Source organism: Anopheles coustani, chromosome 3 (genome assembly GCF_943734705.1).
Source record: "Anopheles coustani chromosome 3, idAnoCousDA_361_x.2, whole genome shotgun sequence".
Taxonomy (NCBI): domain Eukaryota; kingdom Metazoa; phylum Arthropoda; class Insecta; order Diptera; family Culicidae; genus Anopheles; species Anopheles coustani.
In genome coordinates this window covers 24,984,061-25,004,020 of record NC_071288.1, presented here as the reverse complement: position 1 = coordinate 25,004,020, position 19,960 = coordinate 24,984,061, and the positions used below count along the sequence as shown (strand labels likewise).

At 45.7% G+C, this 19,960-nt stretch overlaps 1 protein-coding gene across 1 annotated transcript in view; it reads right to left on the bottom strand.

Annotated features, from left to right (window-relative positions):
• LOC131258471 (putative uncharacterized protein DDB_G0291608) overlaps positions 1-8,529 on the bottom strand; it is an 81,569-nt gene extending 73,040 nt beyond the window's left edge. The window contains exons 1-2 of the mRNA XM_058259800.1: positions 8,504-8,529; positions 2,683-3,035 (exon numbers count right to left, since the gene is read on the bottom strand). Coding sequence (XP_058115783.1) covers positions 2,683-3,035; positions 8,504-8,529 — 379 coding nt within the window. The remainder of the gene's footprint in view (positions 1-2,682; positions 3,036-8,503) is intronic.
• Between the last annotated feature and the right edge of the window lie 11,431 nt (positions 8,530-19,960).

The window sequence follows — 19,960 nt, the reverse complement described above, 5'->3', positions numbered from 1 at the left end:
ATTCCAGCTTCCAGCAACTCAATGATTCATGCCCAGTAATCATTCCCAGCCATTAGGAAGCTAATTTTACCTACCTCCCATTCTACATTCTCCCCGGAGACGGGTGATGCGGGTTGAATTCTTAACGAGAAACGTGCGCGGAACGACTGCGTAACACTGAGGTTTGCTTTTTTTGTAAGTGAATTAATTCCAGACCTTAGGACCCCCTCTTGACTGACTCAGACCGCTGTTTGGACGATGATGAAGTTTACGATTTCTCGTTGGAAACAATCCAAAGAAACACACAAAAAACACTCCCAAGATATAGAAGTTCTACCGCAGAGTCAGCATCGAGCCGCGTGTGATGGAAACGATAAGCTTTGGATGCAACCGGAGAAACACAGTTCAAATTATCGTTGCTATTCGCTAAGACTTTTTACATGCAACGGTTATGAATGGCTGTGCCGGCGATATCGCAAACGATAAAAGTACCTGTGCCTGCGTACTTTGGCAGAGGTAATTCACTATCGGAAAGTAGTACGAGGATTTTTCTTTTCAATGCGGGAGGTTCCCATACAAATCACCATAATTCTTGCCTACGATGAAAACTCGCCTCTAATTCTAGGCCCTTACACTCACACCCGCATTCAGTAAATGTATACCTTCAGCTGCATTGTTCTAGTGTGCAGTGAAGCTGGGAGGCTTCGAATCTCATACAAAAACAACTCCACCGCAAAGGGGAATGCGGTGATTGCGTAACCCTTCGCTCCCCACTACGGAATCATGCGAGTTTAATGGCATTTGCTAACATTCGATCATACCCAATCGATTGCATTGCGCAGCGTTTTTCCCTCGTTTGCTATCCTGCATGTGCTACTTATACCGAGTACTAATAGCTTGCCCATGATCTTGATCTCCTTTCAGCAAAACATGACGTCTATCCATCCGCTACTCAAGCGATTCCTCTAGCTCGAGCTCCGAGATCCAAGATCACCCCCCCGCGAGCTGCGTTCCCACAATCAGCGTGTTTGTTGGTTATTAATTATCCACGCTCCGGAGGCACACGTGAGACACAATGTTGTCGGTTAGGCGCAGCCTTCAACGCCCCAAATCGATCGACTTCGGATACGATGCTTGCGGGATTATAATCCAATCCGTAGGCTCCTGTCTCTCTCTCTCTATGTTTTCCTAACCTATCCAATCATTTGCATGCACCGAAAAGCCAGTTTTGCTAGAGTGAACGTGACCATGATGGCGGTGATCTGCAGCTACGTAGCACTTGCCGCGGCTGTGCAACCAAGTTGCAGGCCATTCCCACGACCGACAAACGGAGAACCGTAGTAACAGCGCACACGCATTGCTAAATCGATAGTCTAATTTCATTAATTACAGCCAACGCTACTAGCGATCTCTGTCTACCAAGAATGATACGCAAGCACATCCCTTTCGGCAGGCAATCGTGGAATTTGATGGTAAAATTCACAGAATAAAACTAATAATACGAACCCTGATTCAGCTGGAAACTATTTCTTCCCAACTGCAGGGGGGAGGAAACAAAAAGGAAATTAAAGCCACGTGGAATTGGGGCGAGGGTTGATGCTTCAAATCAAGAAACTCTTCGCATTAACCGAACGACCCGAAACTTTTATCGGTATCCTTTTTCCTAGCCTTGGTACATAGAAACGGGACAGAATCTTTTCCTCCTTCCCGAACATGGCCTGGTAATCTTGCTAATCTGATTAGAACGACCCTCCAGGATGCTTTTCCTTCGAGGGACCAGACATTCTAAGCAACAGTTTCCATTTGAAGTAGGATCCACATCGGAGTTTCTCGTTTCGGGAATTTCATAATCTTCCCAAAATGGATTAAATGGTACTAGGAGAAATGGATAACCGACTGTGTAATCCCATAGAGCTCATCAACATCCAATAGGAATACTTTTGTGGAACATGAAACATGATAGTTTTTCTCAGGCTTTAGAAAAAATTCAAATCCGTCAATCCATACAATCTGGTTTGGATGGAAAACTCATAAATCTTGTTATAAAATATAATTCCTTTTTTCCAATTTAACTAGAGCACACAAATCAACATAGAAATTGATGAACATTTAAATCGCTGCGACTCCCAACCTCTCGCTGTCCACAAACCAAAACCCCCATCCTCTCCACGGGGAAGGTGTGCGGGGCAAATAAATTCCAAAACGATTTAATTACGACGCTCCAGCAATTACAGCATATTTCAATGCTGTCACTTCCATTGCACAGTGCACGATTGCAGTCGGGGCAATCGCATTCCAGACCTCCATGTTTACCGACACAAACGCACCGAAGCCGCATGAAAAGTGCCGAACCAATAATCGATTCAATATTGGTTTCCCTCCATGCATCTACGATGGGATGGTGGGGCCTTTTTTGAGTATTTTATCCTGCAGTTTGGTTTGGTTGGTAATTATTTCCACTAGCGTTTGTTGACTGATACACGCCCCGACCCCGCGGTGAGCCGCAAACAAATAAACAGATGTATAAAACAGGTAAGGGTCCCTGCTCGAATTATTGTGGTTATTTTTAAAGTGTTCATTTTGTGAAACCATATCAGACAATATTTTCGAAGTAATCAATACTGAACGTACGGGCAAAAATAAAGGTTTGATTGGGTAGCTTTAGTTTTCCTCGAACCCGAACAAGTGTTACACAATGCTCACCGAAACTTTGCTGCTGCTCGGCTATCGGATACAATCCAGCAACGTTAAAGCTAGGATCGATAAACTGCTGCTGGGGTAGAAAATATTGCTGTTGATGAGCCTGCTGCTGTTGGTGGTGGTGGTGGAAAAACTGCTGCTGTTGAAGCTGTTGCTGCTGCTGAAGCTGTTGCTGCTGCTGAATCTGTTGCTGCTGAAGCTGCTGCTGCTGCTGCTGCTGCTGCTGGAGCTGCTGCTGCTGCTGCTGCTGCTGCTGCTGAAGCTGTATGTAGTCCGCAATTTTGAACCGTTGCTCCGCTAGTGCACTGTACGATAAAAGGATTCGGTAGCGTTTCGCACTCTCACGTGTTTCGTTTCTATTTTGACGAGGCTATCACACTTTTCACAGCTTTACTGATTTGGAGATAAATCATGAATCGGTTAACTTTTTTGCTCTACTTTTACCGTCGATCTAACGTTTCTCTTTGCTCGATATTTAGTAAACGGGCTCGGTTATGGTTTGGATACAACAGACATCGCGAAATAGCCTCTGTTCGATCGACGCTTTTCGCACTCAAAATGAGATTTTATACGGGATTTGCACACTGACACCAACACACAAACTCTAGTATCACTTCGCTTTCGGGTTTCACTGCTTCGCAAACGTGCAGGTGAGGTTCACAACTCTTCACCAATTGCCTTGGGAGGATGTTTTTTATTTTAACACTGATAGTGGACGTTTTTTCTCTGCAAACACAACGTACTTTTAAAACATGGCATGTGCTCAAACGCTTTCTACCAACGAGCCCATTCTATCTGTGTTCATTCTGACAAATCTGACATTCTGCAACAGCTTTATGCAACAATCTTAAAGGCCTTTGGACCTTATTTTTCCCTCCATCATCTTGGTGCCCCAAACAACGCAAAGAGGTATGTACTGAACCGTACAATTGATTGGTCGGATAGAATTACAGCATACAACGAGCTGTTGGATGGTGGCCCCACACATTCCACGTAGGCCACCCATATGCTCCACCAGACTGGGGCGCCCTTTCCAACCGATCGGGCAATTATCGTCTGCCCTCGGTAATTGTTGGACCATGACAGCCGTACGGAGAAGAGCTCACGAGACCGTAGAGCGATCGTTTCCACTCCCCTTTGTTACAGTACTTAGTTGTGCACAGCTCGGAAAAGGTGAAGAAACTACTCAGTATAGTTGAAAATTGAAATAGAGTTTCATTATTACATCAGAAAGAAACAACTGGATAAAGTTGTTAATGAGCACCATTTTCATGCTGCGTTCATTTAAACAACAAACTATCTTTTTTCCTACCTAATTCCGACCAGCAAGGCAAGCAATAAATTTTCCTTTTCCCAGCGGGATGAAAAATAAAAACATTTTTACAACATTATCACGTAGACAGTTTTCCACATGCAAGACAGAAAAAAAAACCAAACCAACTAGGCTCCACTGGCCACAACTTTCGATAATACATTTCCACACGAACAAGCGCACCAACATGCACCACCAGACACACAGCTGGGCAGTAAACATAGTTGTTGGTTTTTTGTCCTCCCTAAGTGCCCATTTTTCCCTACAAAACATTTTTCACCGCTCGCCATTTCCACCCGGCACGGAAAGCAAACGCGCACCCGAGAGCGTGGCCAGTGCAGATTTAGCAAAATTTTCTCCATTCCTTGCACTTTCCATCGGAACGGTTGGGACGTTTTGCCTTTCTTTACGGTTTCGTTTCGCCCTTTTTGTGCCATCCGTTATGGACCCCCGGACCATCCGAAGAGGGGACTCCTCCTGCCTGGGGTGGGAACAAAAACGGGATGGGTAAACCTTCTCCAAAAGCAAATTAACTCCGCGACACTCGGTCTTGTACGTCAGTTGGGTAAAACTGTTGTTACTATTCGGTTTTTAGGTGACCAGCAAAGGGAATGACGTTTTGCAACGTGTTTCTTAGCGCCGGAGATTGCTTCATTTCTCCCCGAGCTTTTCATTCATAAGTTCAAATTATGTTTCAAACGGAAAGCTGAACTGCTCTTTTACCTGGCGCGTTAAACCGGAAACGGTGTGGGTATTTGCCGATTGTGATTGAAGTGTAAATATTGTAAAAAAATAACAATCAATCTTTTTTTACCATTCCACAGAATTTCCAGCATTTATCGGAATCGAATGTTACTTTGCGAAATAAACAAAGGAGGTCAATTGATACTCATAAATCAATCCTCTTTCCGCAATAAAAAAAAATTCAAACACTGGAGAAAGGTAAATGCAACCGTCAAAAAAATCAAACGTCAAAAATTGATTCGTAAAAATTGCAATCATAACTGGTTCGAAACTACAACACTCCAATTCCGATTCCATTCATTCATGGGAAAAAGTGCACAACCAACATTGGTCAGCAGAAAATCAGTTATGTTTTACAGCAGAGAGAAAATGGGTTTAAAAAAAACCAATATTGAACAGTTCGCTACTGCAAACGTGGCATTTTTTAGTGAGAACTGAGTTGAACTAATTCAACAACTGGGGGAAATCTTTTTTACTGCGTTTTGTTTTTTTTGGTAGCAAGTTTTTGTGTAATTGGTTTTAGCAAACCCTAGTACGGACTATGCTGTTTTTTGGTATTGGGAGTAATTAGTTCACCATCGCCATCGAGCTTCTGATTTGGCATTCGATCGCCATGGAAAATAGAATGAGTTTCACAACTTTTCCAAGCAAAAAGTAAGGCTCTTGATTTCGCGGGAGCCACCCCTGGGCACAGATTGTTTTTCACGGAATCGATGTTTTACACGTCCCAGTCTTGCAACAAAAAAAGGGCTTCTCAACTTTGCATTCGATTCTGCGGCGTGACCTTCGAGGCGACGACGAGCTTCGATCGGAAACACTGAATCGATTTCCGCCAGATCGCCTACTACGCGAACTACTGCGTGGCACACGCGGATCCAAATGCTCGCAGAACTGTGCCACCCCCTCGCCGCCCGTTGCTCCGCTGCTTGCCGTCTCGTTCACTCCCGTTCCCCGGGTTTTAAACTTTTAAACGCAGCATGCGCTCATTCCCACCCGTTCTTGCGGCACATACACAGAATGTTTTGTTTTACAGCCCGCAGGCGAGCGCAAGAAAAGGAGAAGTCACCGACAACACAAACGACGTCGCTTGTTGAATAGGCCACCTCCAAATCGTGGGTGTTGCTGTCGTCGTTGGATGATTTGCCGCGGCTTTTACGCGGGATGAATGATTATTCCACGTTCCGCGAGCTCCGAAGCTGAGCTGGCTGTAATTGTGTGCGAGTACGGTTCTACGCTCCGTACTCCCCACGTTTCCGCTTCTGGGCCGGTGGTAGGTGGTTGTGCTTTTTTACTAACTGTACGTCCAGCTCAACAACACACCACACTAAGCTTAACACTGCACGATTGCCTGCCGGAGGTTCTTGCGGAGGTATGCACAACGGGGTATGTACGGGGGAGAAGAAAAAAAACCACCCACCCAGGGTAATTATTTTTGCTTACTTTTTCTTTTTCTCTCTCTCCCTCGCGCTCGCACACGCTATTTTCCCGATAGCTTCACTGCCCCGTTCCAAAACAAGCACTTATTATCCGAAAGCCTATCGCCACCACTATCGAGGCCTGCCCGTGGGGGTTCAAGACGCGGCGCGACCTCACGAACTGGGATGCTGGCCCTACAGCGGTCGAACGATGCTCACGCGTGACGATGGTGGGTTACGAACGGTGACACGGTGACACGGCGACACGGTGACGACGGAGTGTGACGATGCAAAAGTGCCGATACGACAACAGCTTTGCCTTCATTCGGTGCGATTTTCCCGACTGCTAACAGTAGACTGAACGGCTTGTGCGGACACGCTGGCTGGCCAGCCCGAGCACGGCCTGGCTGCCCGAACGTAAAGGGCCATGTTTGAGCGCAGTGAGAGAGGAAGAAGACTGAGAGAGCCACTGAGCTGAGTAGAAATTTACGGAAACAAGACGGCGCCATCTCACAGTCCTTTTTTCCAGCGTGGCGAGCATCTCGCGTTTCCACGAGCACGCGGAATAGCGAGGGTGAGAAAGCAATAGAAAAACTACCCCCGGTGAGAATGAGAAAAGAGCCAGCAAAGTGAGGTGGGAGAATCATGTCAACTTGACAACTCTCGTGGAGGAGAGACAACCTGAAAAGACTCGCGAGAGGGAGAGACGGACGCATCTCAGCTGAGCCGTGGTGTATAGTAGAATCCGTGGTGAGAAAGGGCCTTCGGGTGTTGGAGTTCTTACCGTCGAGTTTCAGTGAACTTTACGATTAAATTACAAGAGTTAGCTAAGTGAAGAATGTTATTCGATACAAAATAAATGTCTTTATAGGTAAATCAAATTCCCACGCCTTTTATTTGCCGACACAAACTATTTAAAATCGCTCAATGCGACAAAATAATAATGGAAATACAAATAATATTCTTAGGTTTTCTAAAACAAGATCTTAATTGCAACGGAACAAGCCACTTCGATTGCCTTTCCCCTGCCACCCGACGACGACTTACTTGCGCCACATTTCAATGCAATCAGCTGTCAGCTGTGCAAGTACAAATACCATGCAAATCATGCAACCAACCCTCGCACACTCGTGAAACCCGATGCACCCTTGCGGCCCACGGAAAGTCGTGCACCGAGAGTGAGCTGCCCATTCCGCAAGTGTCTTGTTCGCGACCACAGCAGACGTAGTGCCGAGCCGGTCAATCTTGCTTTGATTGGAGTATTTCCACACACAAACACTAGCGTGTCCAGCCGTTCACCGATCACCGATCGAGTAATTTAATCCTCCCGTTCAAGGGCGCAAAAGGGGGGAAGTAAAGCGTGTGTGGTGAGAGGAATCAACGAAGGGACAATAAATATTTCTATGGTTTCCTTCAAATCTCGACGAGGAAGGAGGGAAATGGGATAGGGGGGGGGGGGGGGGGCCAGGTGTTTTTCCCCCATCAGGTTTTTCCTCCCGAGTTTTCTTAGTTCGAGTTCGGTGCAAAAGATCGACGGTGCGATACACTTTGGAAGCAGAGCAAAGCACCGGGCCGGCGGAAGTTTCGAGCTTCGAGGGCTCCACAGAGCAAATCTCACTCCAAACTGGGGCGTCACAAATTACGAAAAACGGAAATCAAACTCACAAACGCTGCCGCACATTTGCGGGCTGGGTGAAAATACAACTGAAAAAATCGGGTTCACCGTTAAACGCTAGAGTTAGGTTGCCATTTCCGCGCGCCGAAATAAAATACGAATCTAACGCACCCAAACAACTACCGCACATTAGCGCACCGCTATGGCGCAGTGTGTCTCTCTAGTCTACCACTTTCTATCGACCCCCGGTGGTACCCAGGTGATCAGCAAAAACCTTGTTGGGCTCAAACTTCTCGGCGGGGTTCGTCGCTTGTACCGGCTCAAAACCGCAAGCAGTCACCGACCGCGTGAGTTCGTTCTCACATGCGGTGAGAACGATCGATCGTGATGAGAATGAGATCGCTTCAGCGTGTGAATGAACAAACGCGCGGCGTTCCGGCTTTCCGCTGCCTTCCTTCCACCATCTGCTACGTTGTAATCGTTTGTTGTTTTGTTTTTCGTTGTAGCCTTTTTATCCTTCTGCCCGATTTCCCTTCGTTCGTTTCCCTGCTTCACCGATCGCCGTCTCACTCGCTCGCCTGCCTTGACGAAAATAGATTCGGAGCGAAGACCGCGCGGGAAGAAACACGCGAAGACATAAAAATACGTCCACCGAAAGACGGCGTGAAAGGGATCCGCGAAGAATAAGCGGAATGAGCAACCGTGTTTGTGTACGCGCGTGTGTATGTGTAACCATACCGCAGGTTGTTGCCGGTTGCCGGCATTGCGCCGCGCGTGTATTGTGCAACGTTGAAAAGTAACGAGCAAAGAATGGCCGGCTGGATCGGGGAAAAGGAAAGCGGGGATCACGTACCATCCGGCGGCCAGGCAGGGAAGTCATTTTGCTCAGGTGCTTTCCGAGGGCTGCGTAGGACCATGCGCACCGGACAACAACTGACAGAAGGCGCAATGCGCAGCAGCTGTGCTCGCTTCTCGTGCTACTTCTCGTTTCCGATTGTTTTCGCTGTGCTTTTTCTCTTCGTCTAACTTTCTTCCACACTTTCTTGACGAAGTTCTTGACTCTAGCATACAGGTTGATCCCGTGGGAAGGCAGGTCAAATGGAAAGGTACAGGTGAATTTTCAAAGATACTTGATGCTTAGAAAGAATGCAAAGAAAAAGAATCGATAGGTTTTTTTCTTACGGGTCAAATCACACGAACATTTTGATTTTTAAATCAAATGTTGAACTGGCGGAAAATAATTTCAAGCATTACGCAATAATAATGCTTTCATAGAACTTAACATTATTCACATTTTTTTTAATTTCAATAATATGCTATACTGCAAAGTTTTTCCTTGAACCCAGTAAATAAGCAGCCATAAACTTCTATCAAACTATGAAAAACATACCCGTATATTTTCTTCCTTTTCGCACTCACACATACACGCACACACTTACAACCGCACACAGCGATGAGGGTCGAAAGGAAGAACCTGCAACAACTTTAATTTGTCGAATAACATATGATTGAAATGGGTAACAGCACACACAGGCTGGCGACAGATGCTACAGTATTTCATGTTATGATTATGACTTTTTCCCCCTTCGCCCTTTACCACCGGCCACCAGCCGAACCGCCCTCACCCAGTGTCAACTGCTGCACAGCGCACAACACGGGAGTGTTTTCATCATCGTGCCCGCGAGCACGACATCGTCCACCATTTTTCGGCCAATGTCCTTTTTTCCGGCTCGCGCTCCCAAAGGCTCGGTCATCCTTGCACCGTTGACCCGCGTGTCTCAACGTCAGCTGGTTCGACCGATGTGTATGTCAGTATGCTGTGTATGTGTGTACCTTTTTTATGATCCCCACCACGATGTTTGTCCCAGCTCGCCGATGATGGGCAACAAAAAAAAACCCTTGAATATCCTTGTAGAGCGCCGCAGAGAAAATTTAAGTTTTGTCCATTTTCTCGTTTCACGGCCGAATGGACGGTTTTTATAAAAAAATTTAACATCCTTAGGCGACAAGTCAAACAACATCAATTCGATTTCGAACGGATGGAAATAGAGCTATAGCGTGTGATGTTTGACGATGCATGCAATTGCACTGCGGGATTCACTTATTTGTTATCCTGTATATTTTCAATGTTGCCATCAATGTGTTGTTTTCCATTGATTTTCGCTAGTAAAAACCTCTGTTTCTTCAATTTACTCGATATTTATAAAATAAATAATTTATTTCGTATTTTGACTGCAAAATAATCATGTTTGGATGCAACGTTTCCGAAACAACCGTTCACAAATCACACAACGCCGCGTCTGAAACATCGGATTAAAAGATTTCATGAATCGACCACTCCACCAACCGTCCGAGCAGACTTGGACTGTCGTACCGCTACGAAAAAATGGATCGTTGTGACTTAGTTTCACGACAAAATCCGTTACACCATCCACAACAAAGCAAAGCGGAGAAAAAAAAAGAAATCCAACCAAGCGGCAGCACCAACCATCAGCAAACAGTTTTGAGCAATTATTTTAGGAACCTCGTTAAAGCAAAACCCCCATTCACCGGACGCCGTAGCGGTGACTATGGGCCCATTCGGGGCAGTAAATGTCTGTGGCCGTGAAAAATGAGTCATGATGTTCGTGCTCGCCCGAAAAAGTCAGACCCAATAAATCCACCACGATGAATCCCATCTGCAGCGTGTCCTCATCACCGGGCGGCATCTGTCCCGGGGACCCCGACCAGCCAGACATCCGGCGGTCGATCACCTGCTTCACCAGTTCGGCAACACTCCGACTTATTCTCACGCCGCGCCGGGGTCTCTCACAGGTGGTTGGACTTTCTTTTCCGCCCCGCGTGGACCGCGCCGATGGCCGAGCTGATGGATGGGAAAACTCTGTAATCCCTCAACCGCTATGCTAACCCATTTTTAGCTCGCTTGACGAATGCGATTCGATTGCAGGGCGGTGAACAGAAGGTTTCATTCATCGAAATGAAATTCGGAAAGAATTCTTTGGTAAGGTAGCTCATTACAACCCGTTCAGTAAATATCGATGATGGATAATACCAGAATGATGTAATGTAAACGTACGTATCTGGAAAACTCTCACGATAAATTTTAATTTCAAACTGATTTCACCTCTTTTCCGGCAGCCATTTTGCAGGCACTGGTCGGTTCAACAACAACAAAAAAAAGCCTTCATTTTCTCCTAAATCACCATCGAAGTTCGATCCATTGTTGGCGAACATTAAGAACTTCACAATCGACCTTAATCGAAATAAAATTATCTAAGGTTCAACACGCTTGAAAATCGCGCTTTAAACGAACCTTTTGCTGACTGTATGTATGTGTGTGTGTCAGCCCTCATCGTTCTAAGCATTTCCTTAACATTGCGAACCTTGCCGAAAGAGAGAATGCAAGTTAGTAAGGGCCCGGGAAGGAAGGAAACCCGCACATCATGGATGAAAAAAAAAGAAACACTCCATCGCTTGCCCAACAGCTACTTGCGTAATTAATAATTCATTTTACCACTTGCAACGGAGCCGGACCGACGAAGATTAGACGGTCCGATCCGTCGAGGGGAAGAAACTGAACCGTCTAATGTCAGGAAGGTTCGGTGCAAGGAAAAAAAGATGGAGTAAAAAATATCCACCCAGACTGTCGGGCGGTTGAATAACTTTCCATTGAGTACGTTTCTTTTGGCGTCGAAATTCTTCCGTCGGATATTTATGGTTCATAACTTTTGCTCCTGCAATACGCTCTACATAAGTTTTATATTTCAATATCTTAACTACCGCCTTGCGTGCCTTTTTGCCCAAGAACGCGTTTCCATTTCTTTCACATCAACAATCCATTTCGAACGGTTTTATGAAAAAAATGTTTTAGAGGGAGAATAAATTGAGACTCTCTTCAAATTGAAATTCACTGCTTATAAAGCGAAGTTGTACAGGCAAAAGCAGAATACAGTAAAAAGGCAGACTAGTTACAGCACAAAGAAAACCCTGTAAAACGTTCAATGCTTCAAAACGACATGCATTGCAGCAGAGGATGAGCATAAGAAAGCTAGATGAGACTAGAAAGCAAACTGTGATGGCTAAAAAAAAAGGCGAACTCGTTTCTCCATCCCACTCCATTCGTGGCCCATTTGCGGTCGATGGCTGCGGTGCATCGGCGTGCGAGTGGCCAATTGGCTATTCGGGCTGCAGTCCGCCGCTCGGTATGTTGCATTCCATCCAAAGGCCGAAGACATGCAGCGCGAAACGGCGCTTCCTTTCGAGGCACCCTCCAACATGAGCTTGCTCTGTGGTGGATCGTTCCGCACGCTCTCCGCGCACCTGCGCTTCGCCCAAACCCCGTAATCAGCCGGGCATGAAGAATCGTTCAACTGCCTTCCACCATCGGAGGTCATCGACGGTAAAACACCGCGAAACGAATCGAATGCATTCCTTCCACCGGGCCCCGTTTTTCCCTTGCAAGGGATGGAAAGCGAACGAAATAAAATTGAACAGCCATTAACGGTGGGTTTTAGTTGATTAGTGCTGCGATGAGCGCTTCCTCTCCCCCAAAACAGGGAACCACCGCCGAGGAAATGGGAAATGTTGAAGAAATATTCACCTAAGCAAGGTGAAAGAGATATGTTACAACAATAAGGAGAGTAAAACACAAATTCAAACCATAGAGAACGTATCAAAGGAAAATGGAAACCCATGCTTGGGAAACTAGAGTAGCTAAATGTTGAAGAAAACCATATCATTACGCTAGTTCGTAAGGAAAATTTGGACAACAACAAAAAACCATAAACTTTGCGGCATCGAGGCATTGGGCGGGATACTTATGGAGAAGGGTTTTTCAATCCATAAACTCGCCAATATGCTCTCGTAACCCAACCCTTCGCATCGTTCCGATGCCCCGCGGGGTCTTAACGCGTTACCTAAACGGGTGGAACAATGTTCGCCAAAAGCGCAGGCGAATGCCGTTGTTTAGCCGTCGGAGAGTATGACTAAAAGGTCAAACCCGAGCTGTTGCCGAAACAACGGACCATACTTTCACATCGATCGATCAATCGATCAGCAGTTCGTCTAATCGGTTCATTCTTCGCTCTTTCATGGTTGGTGGTGGTGTTACCGGCAAGAGTTGAACCAAAGAATGAGCTTGAATTTCACACAAGCTGGGTGAACGTAAGATGAATAACCTTACGTTTGAAAGGGGAAATGGTTTCAACAAAATGAAATAGTAAAATAGTTCTCCAAGAAAAGGAAATAAAAAAAGATAGTGATCTTATCTGGCGAAGGTTTTGAAACGCTCTTATAAATATGTTTGTGTTGTATGTAAACTGTGCGTTTTCCCAAACATCAACACACTCGTTAACTTCCAACACCAACCAGCTTAACGCTGCGAAGCAAGTGTAGATACGAACGGAAGAATAGAACCATTCTCGACGCGAGTTCCGGGTGTGCGGTGTCTGCCCAGGCCATGTTTGGCCATGGGCAGCAGTTTCGCCGTCCCGGCTTCTTCCCCTACACACGCTAGACTAGACCCAACCGCCCCTTAGCCCGACGGATGGACCGAGTCAAAGCGGGTCAATTAATTACCACAACCTCTCCCGGGGCGGTCCGGGAGCGCCGTGAGGGACCTCCGTCTGTTTTAATTGAAGATATTATCGACAACCGGGGCAACACACACACACACACACACACACATGCACGGGTTCCACCGCTTCTGCATTTGTCGTGCGTGGACCACGAGTGCAGCGAAAGGGCCTCGGTCTGTCTGAGGAAACCGGCAAACATGAGCAGGCGAGGGGAAACGATACCGAAAACGCAACGTCTAGAACAACCCATCAACGCAAGGGGGTCAACACGCAGTGTTACATGGTGCCGAGCCATTATCGACCGCTTACGGGAACCGAAACGCAGGAAATTCTCCGTTCTTCTTCCTTCCACGAGATGGGTTTCACTTCCCCGTACGCAAGGCGAACGTCCTGGGCGCGTCCCCTTTGGCGCATTACTTGTTACCGGTACCGGGCTTGCAGTGGGGGAAGATGAAAGTGAATTTGTAATGCAACTGGCAAGACGACCGCGCTTACATTACACGCTATCCTCGTGCGCCTTGGGGAACTTCAGAGCAGGAACTCGCAGGCAGGACGTTGCCGACGAGACGACAACTGAAGTAAGCAACGTAACAGCTTCGTTGCCATTTTCCCGGCAGACAGACGCAAGAAGTTGATGCGGTGAAAACCTTCGACTCGAGTTGCCTTCAGCTGGAAACGGCTTGACTCCGCAGTGAACCGGAAGAAAGAGTCTGAAGCCATGAGCCACCTGCAGCCGCCGATTCTTCAACCTCCGCGCACGTGTTTTTGATCTCGTGTTCGAAGAACTTCCGGTCAAAAGTTCGAGGCGTACCGTTGTGGCGGTGTTTCTGTAAGACTTTTGTTTCAGTTCTTCTTTTTTTTTAGTTAAATAACACTAAGAAACTCTAACGTGAGAATATATTTAGGTCAATCCAGGGAAGAAATGAAAAGTTAGCTCTAGCGATAGTTTCACCATTGAAAGGATGTTATTTTAAATCGTTTTCCACTCTCGTCAGCAACCGAAGACGATGCTGCAATGCTTTACCGTGTTTGACTTAAATTCTACCCCGGCTTAGAACGCTTAATAACTGACTTACCACGCGGTCCAACGTGGAGTGAAAGCATGGTCGAGCGAACAGACAAAGTGAGAAGTACATCAGAACATCAAAAAAATAACATAAAAAATACAGCCAAAACCACGAAGCCATCAAGAAGCCATCCCGAGAGGAAGTGTCGGCTACCAGCATAGTCTCGCTACCATGTTGGTCCGACGGGCGGAGAAGGGATAAAACGGCGGAAAATCCACCTGGAACACCCGTCCGAAGCAGATACAAAAACGAGCCGAATTTAAAAAAAAAAAAGTGGTAAGAAAATGAGGGTTTTGCCGGGGAGGTTGCTTCACGTTCATTACCTTCCGCCGGTCGCTTTAGCATTAGCTGGCCAGAGGAGGTGGACGGAAGATGAGGAGGTTGCCAGCGCGGACCCGGTAAGGTGCTACGGGCCCAAAAAGGTGCGCAAAGCAACCATCAAGGGGGGCACACGGCGTGTCGCGCGGGGAAAGAAGCCGCGAGAACGGCCAGCAATGAACGTTAATTGACGTTCCGTCGTCGAGAGCCGCCGGGAGAGCGATCTTTTCCCGCAGAGAATCGCGGAGAGCGCCAAAGCGAGAGAAAGCGGCCAGAATTCTCGCGCAGTTTCGGAGAAAACACAGTGAGCCCCTCGAGTGAAGCGGGTGAGACAAAACGGGTGAGAATGAGTGAACGATCCGCGTTGCCATGGTAACGAAACAATCAACAAAAATCCCTAGCAACGTGATAGCAATCGTGAAAACGAACGAAAACCTCATTCGGAGTGGGACTTTTCTCACCTCCGAATCGCTAAAGTTCACAAATTATTCTGGATGGTTTTAAATGGCGTAGACATGAAATTACTATTTCCATATCTTTTACATCGATCAAGAAATAGAGAGCTACAAATGAAAAACGACTTCTACAGTTCTAACCCATTCGAGTTTTTCAAATCAAATAAGTATTCCGATACGCCACTGACTGTTTCACAAATAAATTCCATACTTTTATTTCCCACAATGAATTTAATTCCCCTGCCTTCATTGCGTGAAACGACTTCGAACTTCAACACCGAGAATTTCCCGACCGTCACGTGGACCCCGTTAAACTGAGGTAAAACACGGCTTCGCATTGTTGCCCGACTTCTAATAACGCTGATTAAGATGTGCTGGTGGGAAAATTCTACCCGATAATTAGATGGAAACGGCGCCCGGCTTGGAATCGAGAAAAAAGATGAAACACAACAAACGCACAAATAAAATGCCGACTAGCGGATGCCAGCGCCAGGTAACTCTCGCCGGTACTGTTAATGTATGAATTTTGTGGAGGAGACAGGTATGGGGGGAGGGCGTGTGCGGAGACTTTGAACGGGGCAACATAACGGCGCTCCGTTCCGCTCCATAAACTCAGCGCAGCGCCTATGATGGCAGCCGGGGGTTTGGTGAGATGATGCTGGGAGTTGGATGATAGCAGAGATGAAAAATAAACGCACACCCGCGCGATTGGCGAAAACAAACACTGGCTTCGCGAAGCCGAACCGCCGGGAGAGATGGAAGTTTTCATCCGGCTTTGGGCAAGCTACCTTTCGAAAGCTTCTGCAGCAGTTTAGGTTTAGAGTTAAGTGGACAAAAGCTTGAAGTGAGAACGATCAAATATGAGAAAATACTTTCCATTACTGTAAATCTGTAACGACAGGATTGGACAATTATTAAAAGTGATGGAAAATCACTCAGAAAATAATAAATCAAAGTAATTCCGAAAGAGCTGTTTTCCTGAATGTTTGTTATTTGTGAGTTCACTTACTTCAAACATAGGCAAACGTGATATAACTTTCGAGATGCATCACACAAACACACAGACTCACACCAAAGTTAACGCATTTCAATTTGCCATTGAAATAGAAACGGACCTTGCCGTGAGTGTTATTGCAACAGGGACGCTCGATTCTATCTGCTGATTAATAATAAATCCATCCCCCCGAAAGCGATGCTTGCAAACGATCTCAATTTCGCCACGTGCCATGTTCGACCTACTGTTAATGCCGAATGGAGTGTTCTATTTCGTTTCCCGGATGCTTCGCTCCCTTCCCGAAGGTGTCCCGTTGAATCATTCATGAACGAACCGACGGGAGGGAATGCTTTTGCCCGTACCGGTGGAAACCGTATGAAAAGTAAGTTAAACCATCCTTTCCCTTACGGAGCTTCGGTTGGGTTGGGCTAGCTGGAAATGTGAAACCATGTAGGAAACGGATCGCCACCCATCACCGCTGGGTGGGTTCGTCTTCATTTGAAAAGCTGGCGATAGAATTAATGTTTAAAACACAACTCTCCGTTGGTATGAGTGAATGCAACACCGCCAGCAACCACTCGGCACTGCATGCAAGTCATTAGATTATGGTTCGGAAAATCTCATTTAACAATTACATCGAATTGCTCATTTCATCGAGCCACCAAAACATGGCGGGCACTTTAAAACCATCACTCACCGCACACAACCTCATACCATTGGCGGGTAGAATTTGATACATTTTGCGCCCTGCGTTAGCATTAAAAACCCCACCGCCTCCCCCAGACAGCGCATCACCAACACCCCGTCCAGTCCGGTTGTTTCGTAAGGGTAAAATATCAGTTACCAAGTCAGTTACCCCGAGTGCGCCCCTAGCGATGATTTCCGCGGCCATCCGTCGCTTTCGCATGTCGATATCGAAAAGACAGCCCACCGGCGTGGTTTTCCGATTTTCCCCCACGAAACCCGTTCGAGCAGTGGGTGAGCGGGCTTAGTGGTTTCCATATTTTCCGTTCTCCTTTTGTTGCTAGCGTGCCAACCGTTGCCATGGCAGCGAAAGCTTCGAGTTTGCCATAAACATAAGGCAAACACCGTTCAACCGTTCCTTTTTTCTACATTTTTTTGCTTCCGATAGCACACACGAACGATCCCGGTTATTAGTGCTACCCAACCCTCGGTACAAGGAGTGAAGGAAACGACGCAAACGACTACTTTGCTCGCTCGTGGCCTGACTTTGGTGAAGGTGCTCGGGCGAAGGACCTTCACTACGATGGGATCACTTTCGATGAACCATCGGGTTGCGCGACCTTTCGACGCCAAAAGGGACGGTTGATGGACGGTTGACGCAAGGATGGCAAGGGGGTCGCAAGTGCTCGCAAATTTTTCTTCCCTCCGAGCTCCCACATTTTTCCACAGCAGACAGAAATCAGCTCCCACACACGTGAGTCGAAAGGTTTTGCTGTTTATTTTTACATGTTTATTTACAGTTGTATAAAAAGGGGTGGATTGGTGGTTTTGAAAGAGTCTTTACTTTATTTTTCACCTTCTTGCTGGAGAGGTATATGCTGGGAAATGTTGGCTCACGATTTGCATGCATCATCGATTATCGTACAGCCCAAAAAGAGAACGGAACCGGCCACTAGGCTAGAGGCGTATCAAACATGTATCATCATTCCTTTCATGTCCTTTGTTTCAAATTGACGTACATTTGAATCAATTTCACTTTTTTTATTGATAAGATCATACTGTTTTATACTTTAAGTAATGAAAGTGATTGAATGATAGCTTTAGTAACCTTAGTTTAAATCACCTTCCCAGCATACTGATACAGCATTCTGCTAAAATCATTTATCGTTATCCGATCCGATTCATAAATAAAAAAATAAATTTTAAAAATCGCTCTTATATCAAACTTTCTTTTCTCTCAAATCAAACAAACACCAAAATTTCAATTATTTTGAAAATAAATTATACTTATGATAAATTTATGGTATTTTCACGAGTATTTCTTGTGAATTGGAAAAAAAAGTTGTTCAATTCACCAAAGAAACACAAGTCTGTTAAAGGTTAATATTCACAGTCCATGTCACGAGAGATTGGAAAAATGTATATAAATTACTCAATATGAAGGCAATTTCTTACTACATTATTGCTCATGCTATACTGTTTGATGAAATCCCCAATTCGTCATTCCGGTTCAACGAAGTCAATGTGAAAAGATAGGAAATTAGTTTGAACATAAAATAAACACACTAATTGCAATGTAATAAATTTAATTCCATCCACTATTTGAAATTTATAGGGAAAATCAAAAACTATTGCTTAACTCTAGCCTCCGAAGAAATGTAGGTCATTGGGGGATTTATATCCCGGGACAATGGCTCGATCAGGATGTCAAACATAACGGTCACGAACACACGCATTACGTCACTCGAGAACAGTGGAGGTGTGAAAAAATATATTAAATAATAACCACCTTTGATTGATGTACTATTAATAATTCCTAGCTCAAGTGACACTTACAACCAACCGTGCGCCTATTCCCGACGCTATTAAGGTGTCAAGTCCTGGTGCATCGTTTGTTTGCCACGTGGCAGGTGGATATTTTTATCAAGAACAAATATAGTAAACATGTCATCGTCGCTCGTCGGTACGAGGGAACGGTAGAATTTAAACGCGTGGGGTAATTAAAACGTTTGTCTTCTGTCACCTGCACCAGAGGAACGTTTGATTGATTTTAAAGGACATTCAGTGGAATGCATGACTTATAAAGATTGTCTAGAGTGATTAGCAGCGTAAGTAGGAGAGGAAGTACTTACAAAGTAATTTAAACGATGTGCTCCTGCACGCGACGCCAAATAGTTCCGTTTCGAATCCTCTGATGATCACCGCTTTTCAACGTCTTCGAAGCACCGGAAGTTGCGAGACTGTCGGTCGAACAGTTTGATCCTGGCACAATTCCTGCCCCGCACGAGCGTGTTCCTTCGAAGCGGGTCGCTTGCATCAACGCCACACTAACACGGTGCACTGTTGTAGCCCCTGAGCGAGCTTGCCTTGTTCACCGCTGCATGTCCTTCCGGCGTACGTTGCGTTACGTCACGCACACACCGATGCACGGGCACACGCAAGGTGCGCTCCCACCAACACACGCGCTTCCACCCCCTCCCGACGGGTGTACCCGTCCGCGATGCCCTCCGAAAGTCGTTCACCCTCCCTGGCCACACAAGAGTTCGAGGTAAGAGTTCGTTCTGGCTTGTTTCGTTGATTAAATTTCTTCTATTTTTGTAGTTGCACTGTCACTAATGTTGTAGATTTCTTTAAAAATACCTTGTTTTTGTGGTTGTTAAATGCTATGCAAGTTTTCTTTTCAGAGCAAGGTTGATATGTTTCGTTTGATATTACTGACAATTTGAACTATTTTATTAACAACTTTAACTACTTCTCCCGTTGTATGTCCGAAGGCTTTGATGATATGTGTTTATTTTCGTCTGGCCTACTCAATCAGTTGATAATCATTTCTCCTACTTTCACATACACAAACACACACATGCACACACGTATGCACTGTTAAGGTAGATACTATTGTGATTTATGTTCTAAACTTACTTATTTATTGACCACACAACATTTTACTCTTTAACGTTGCTCCGTTGATATGTATCGGTTGCTGCTAGATGCCCTAAGAAGCGATAGCTTCGACTAGTGTACTAATATATTTTCCTTAACCAATGGCTCTGATATGTAAGCGATAATAGTGATATGTTTTGAACGGTTGGTTCTACATTGAG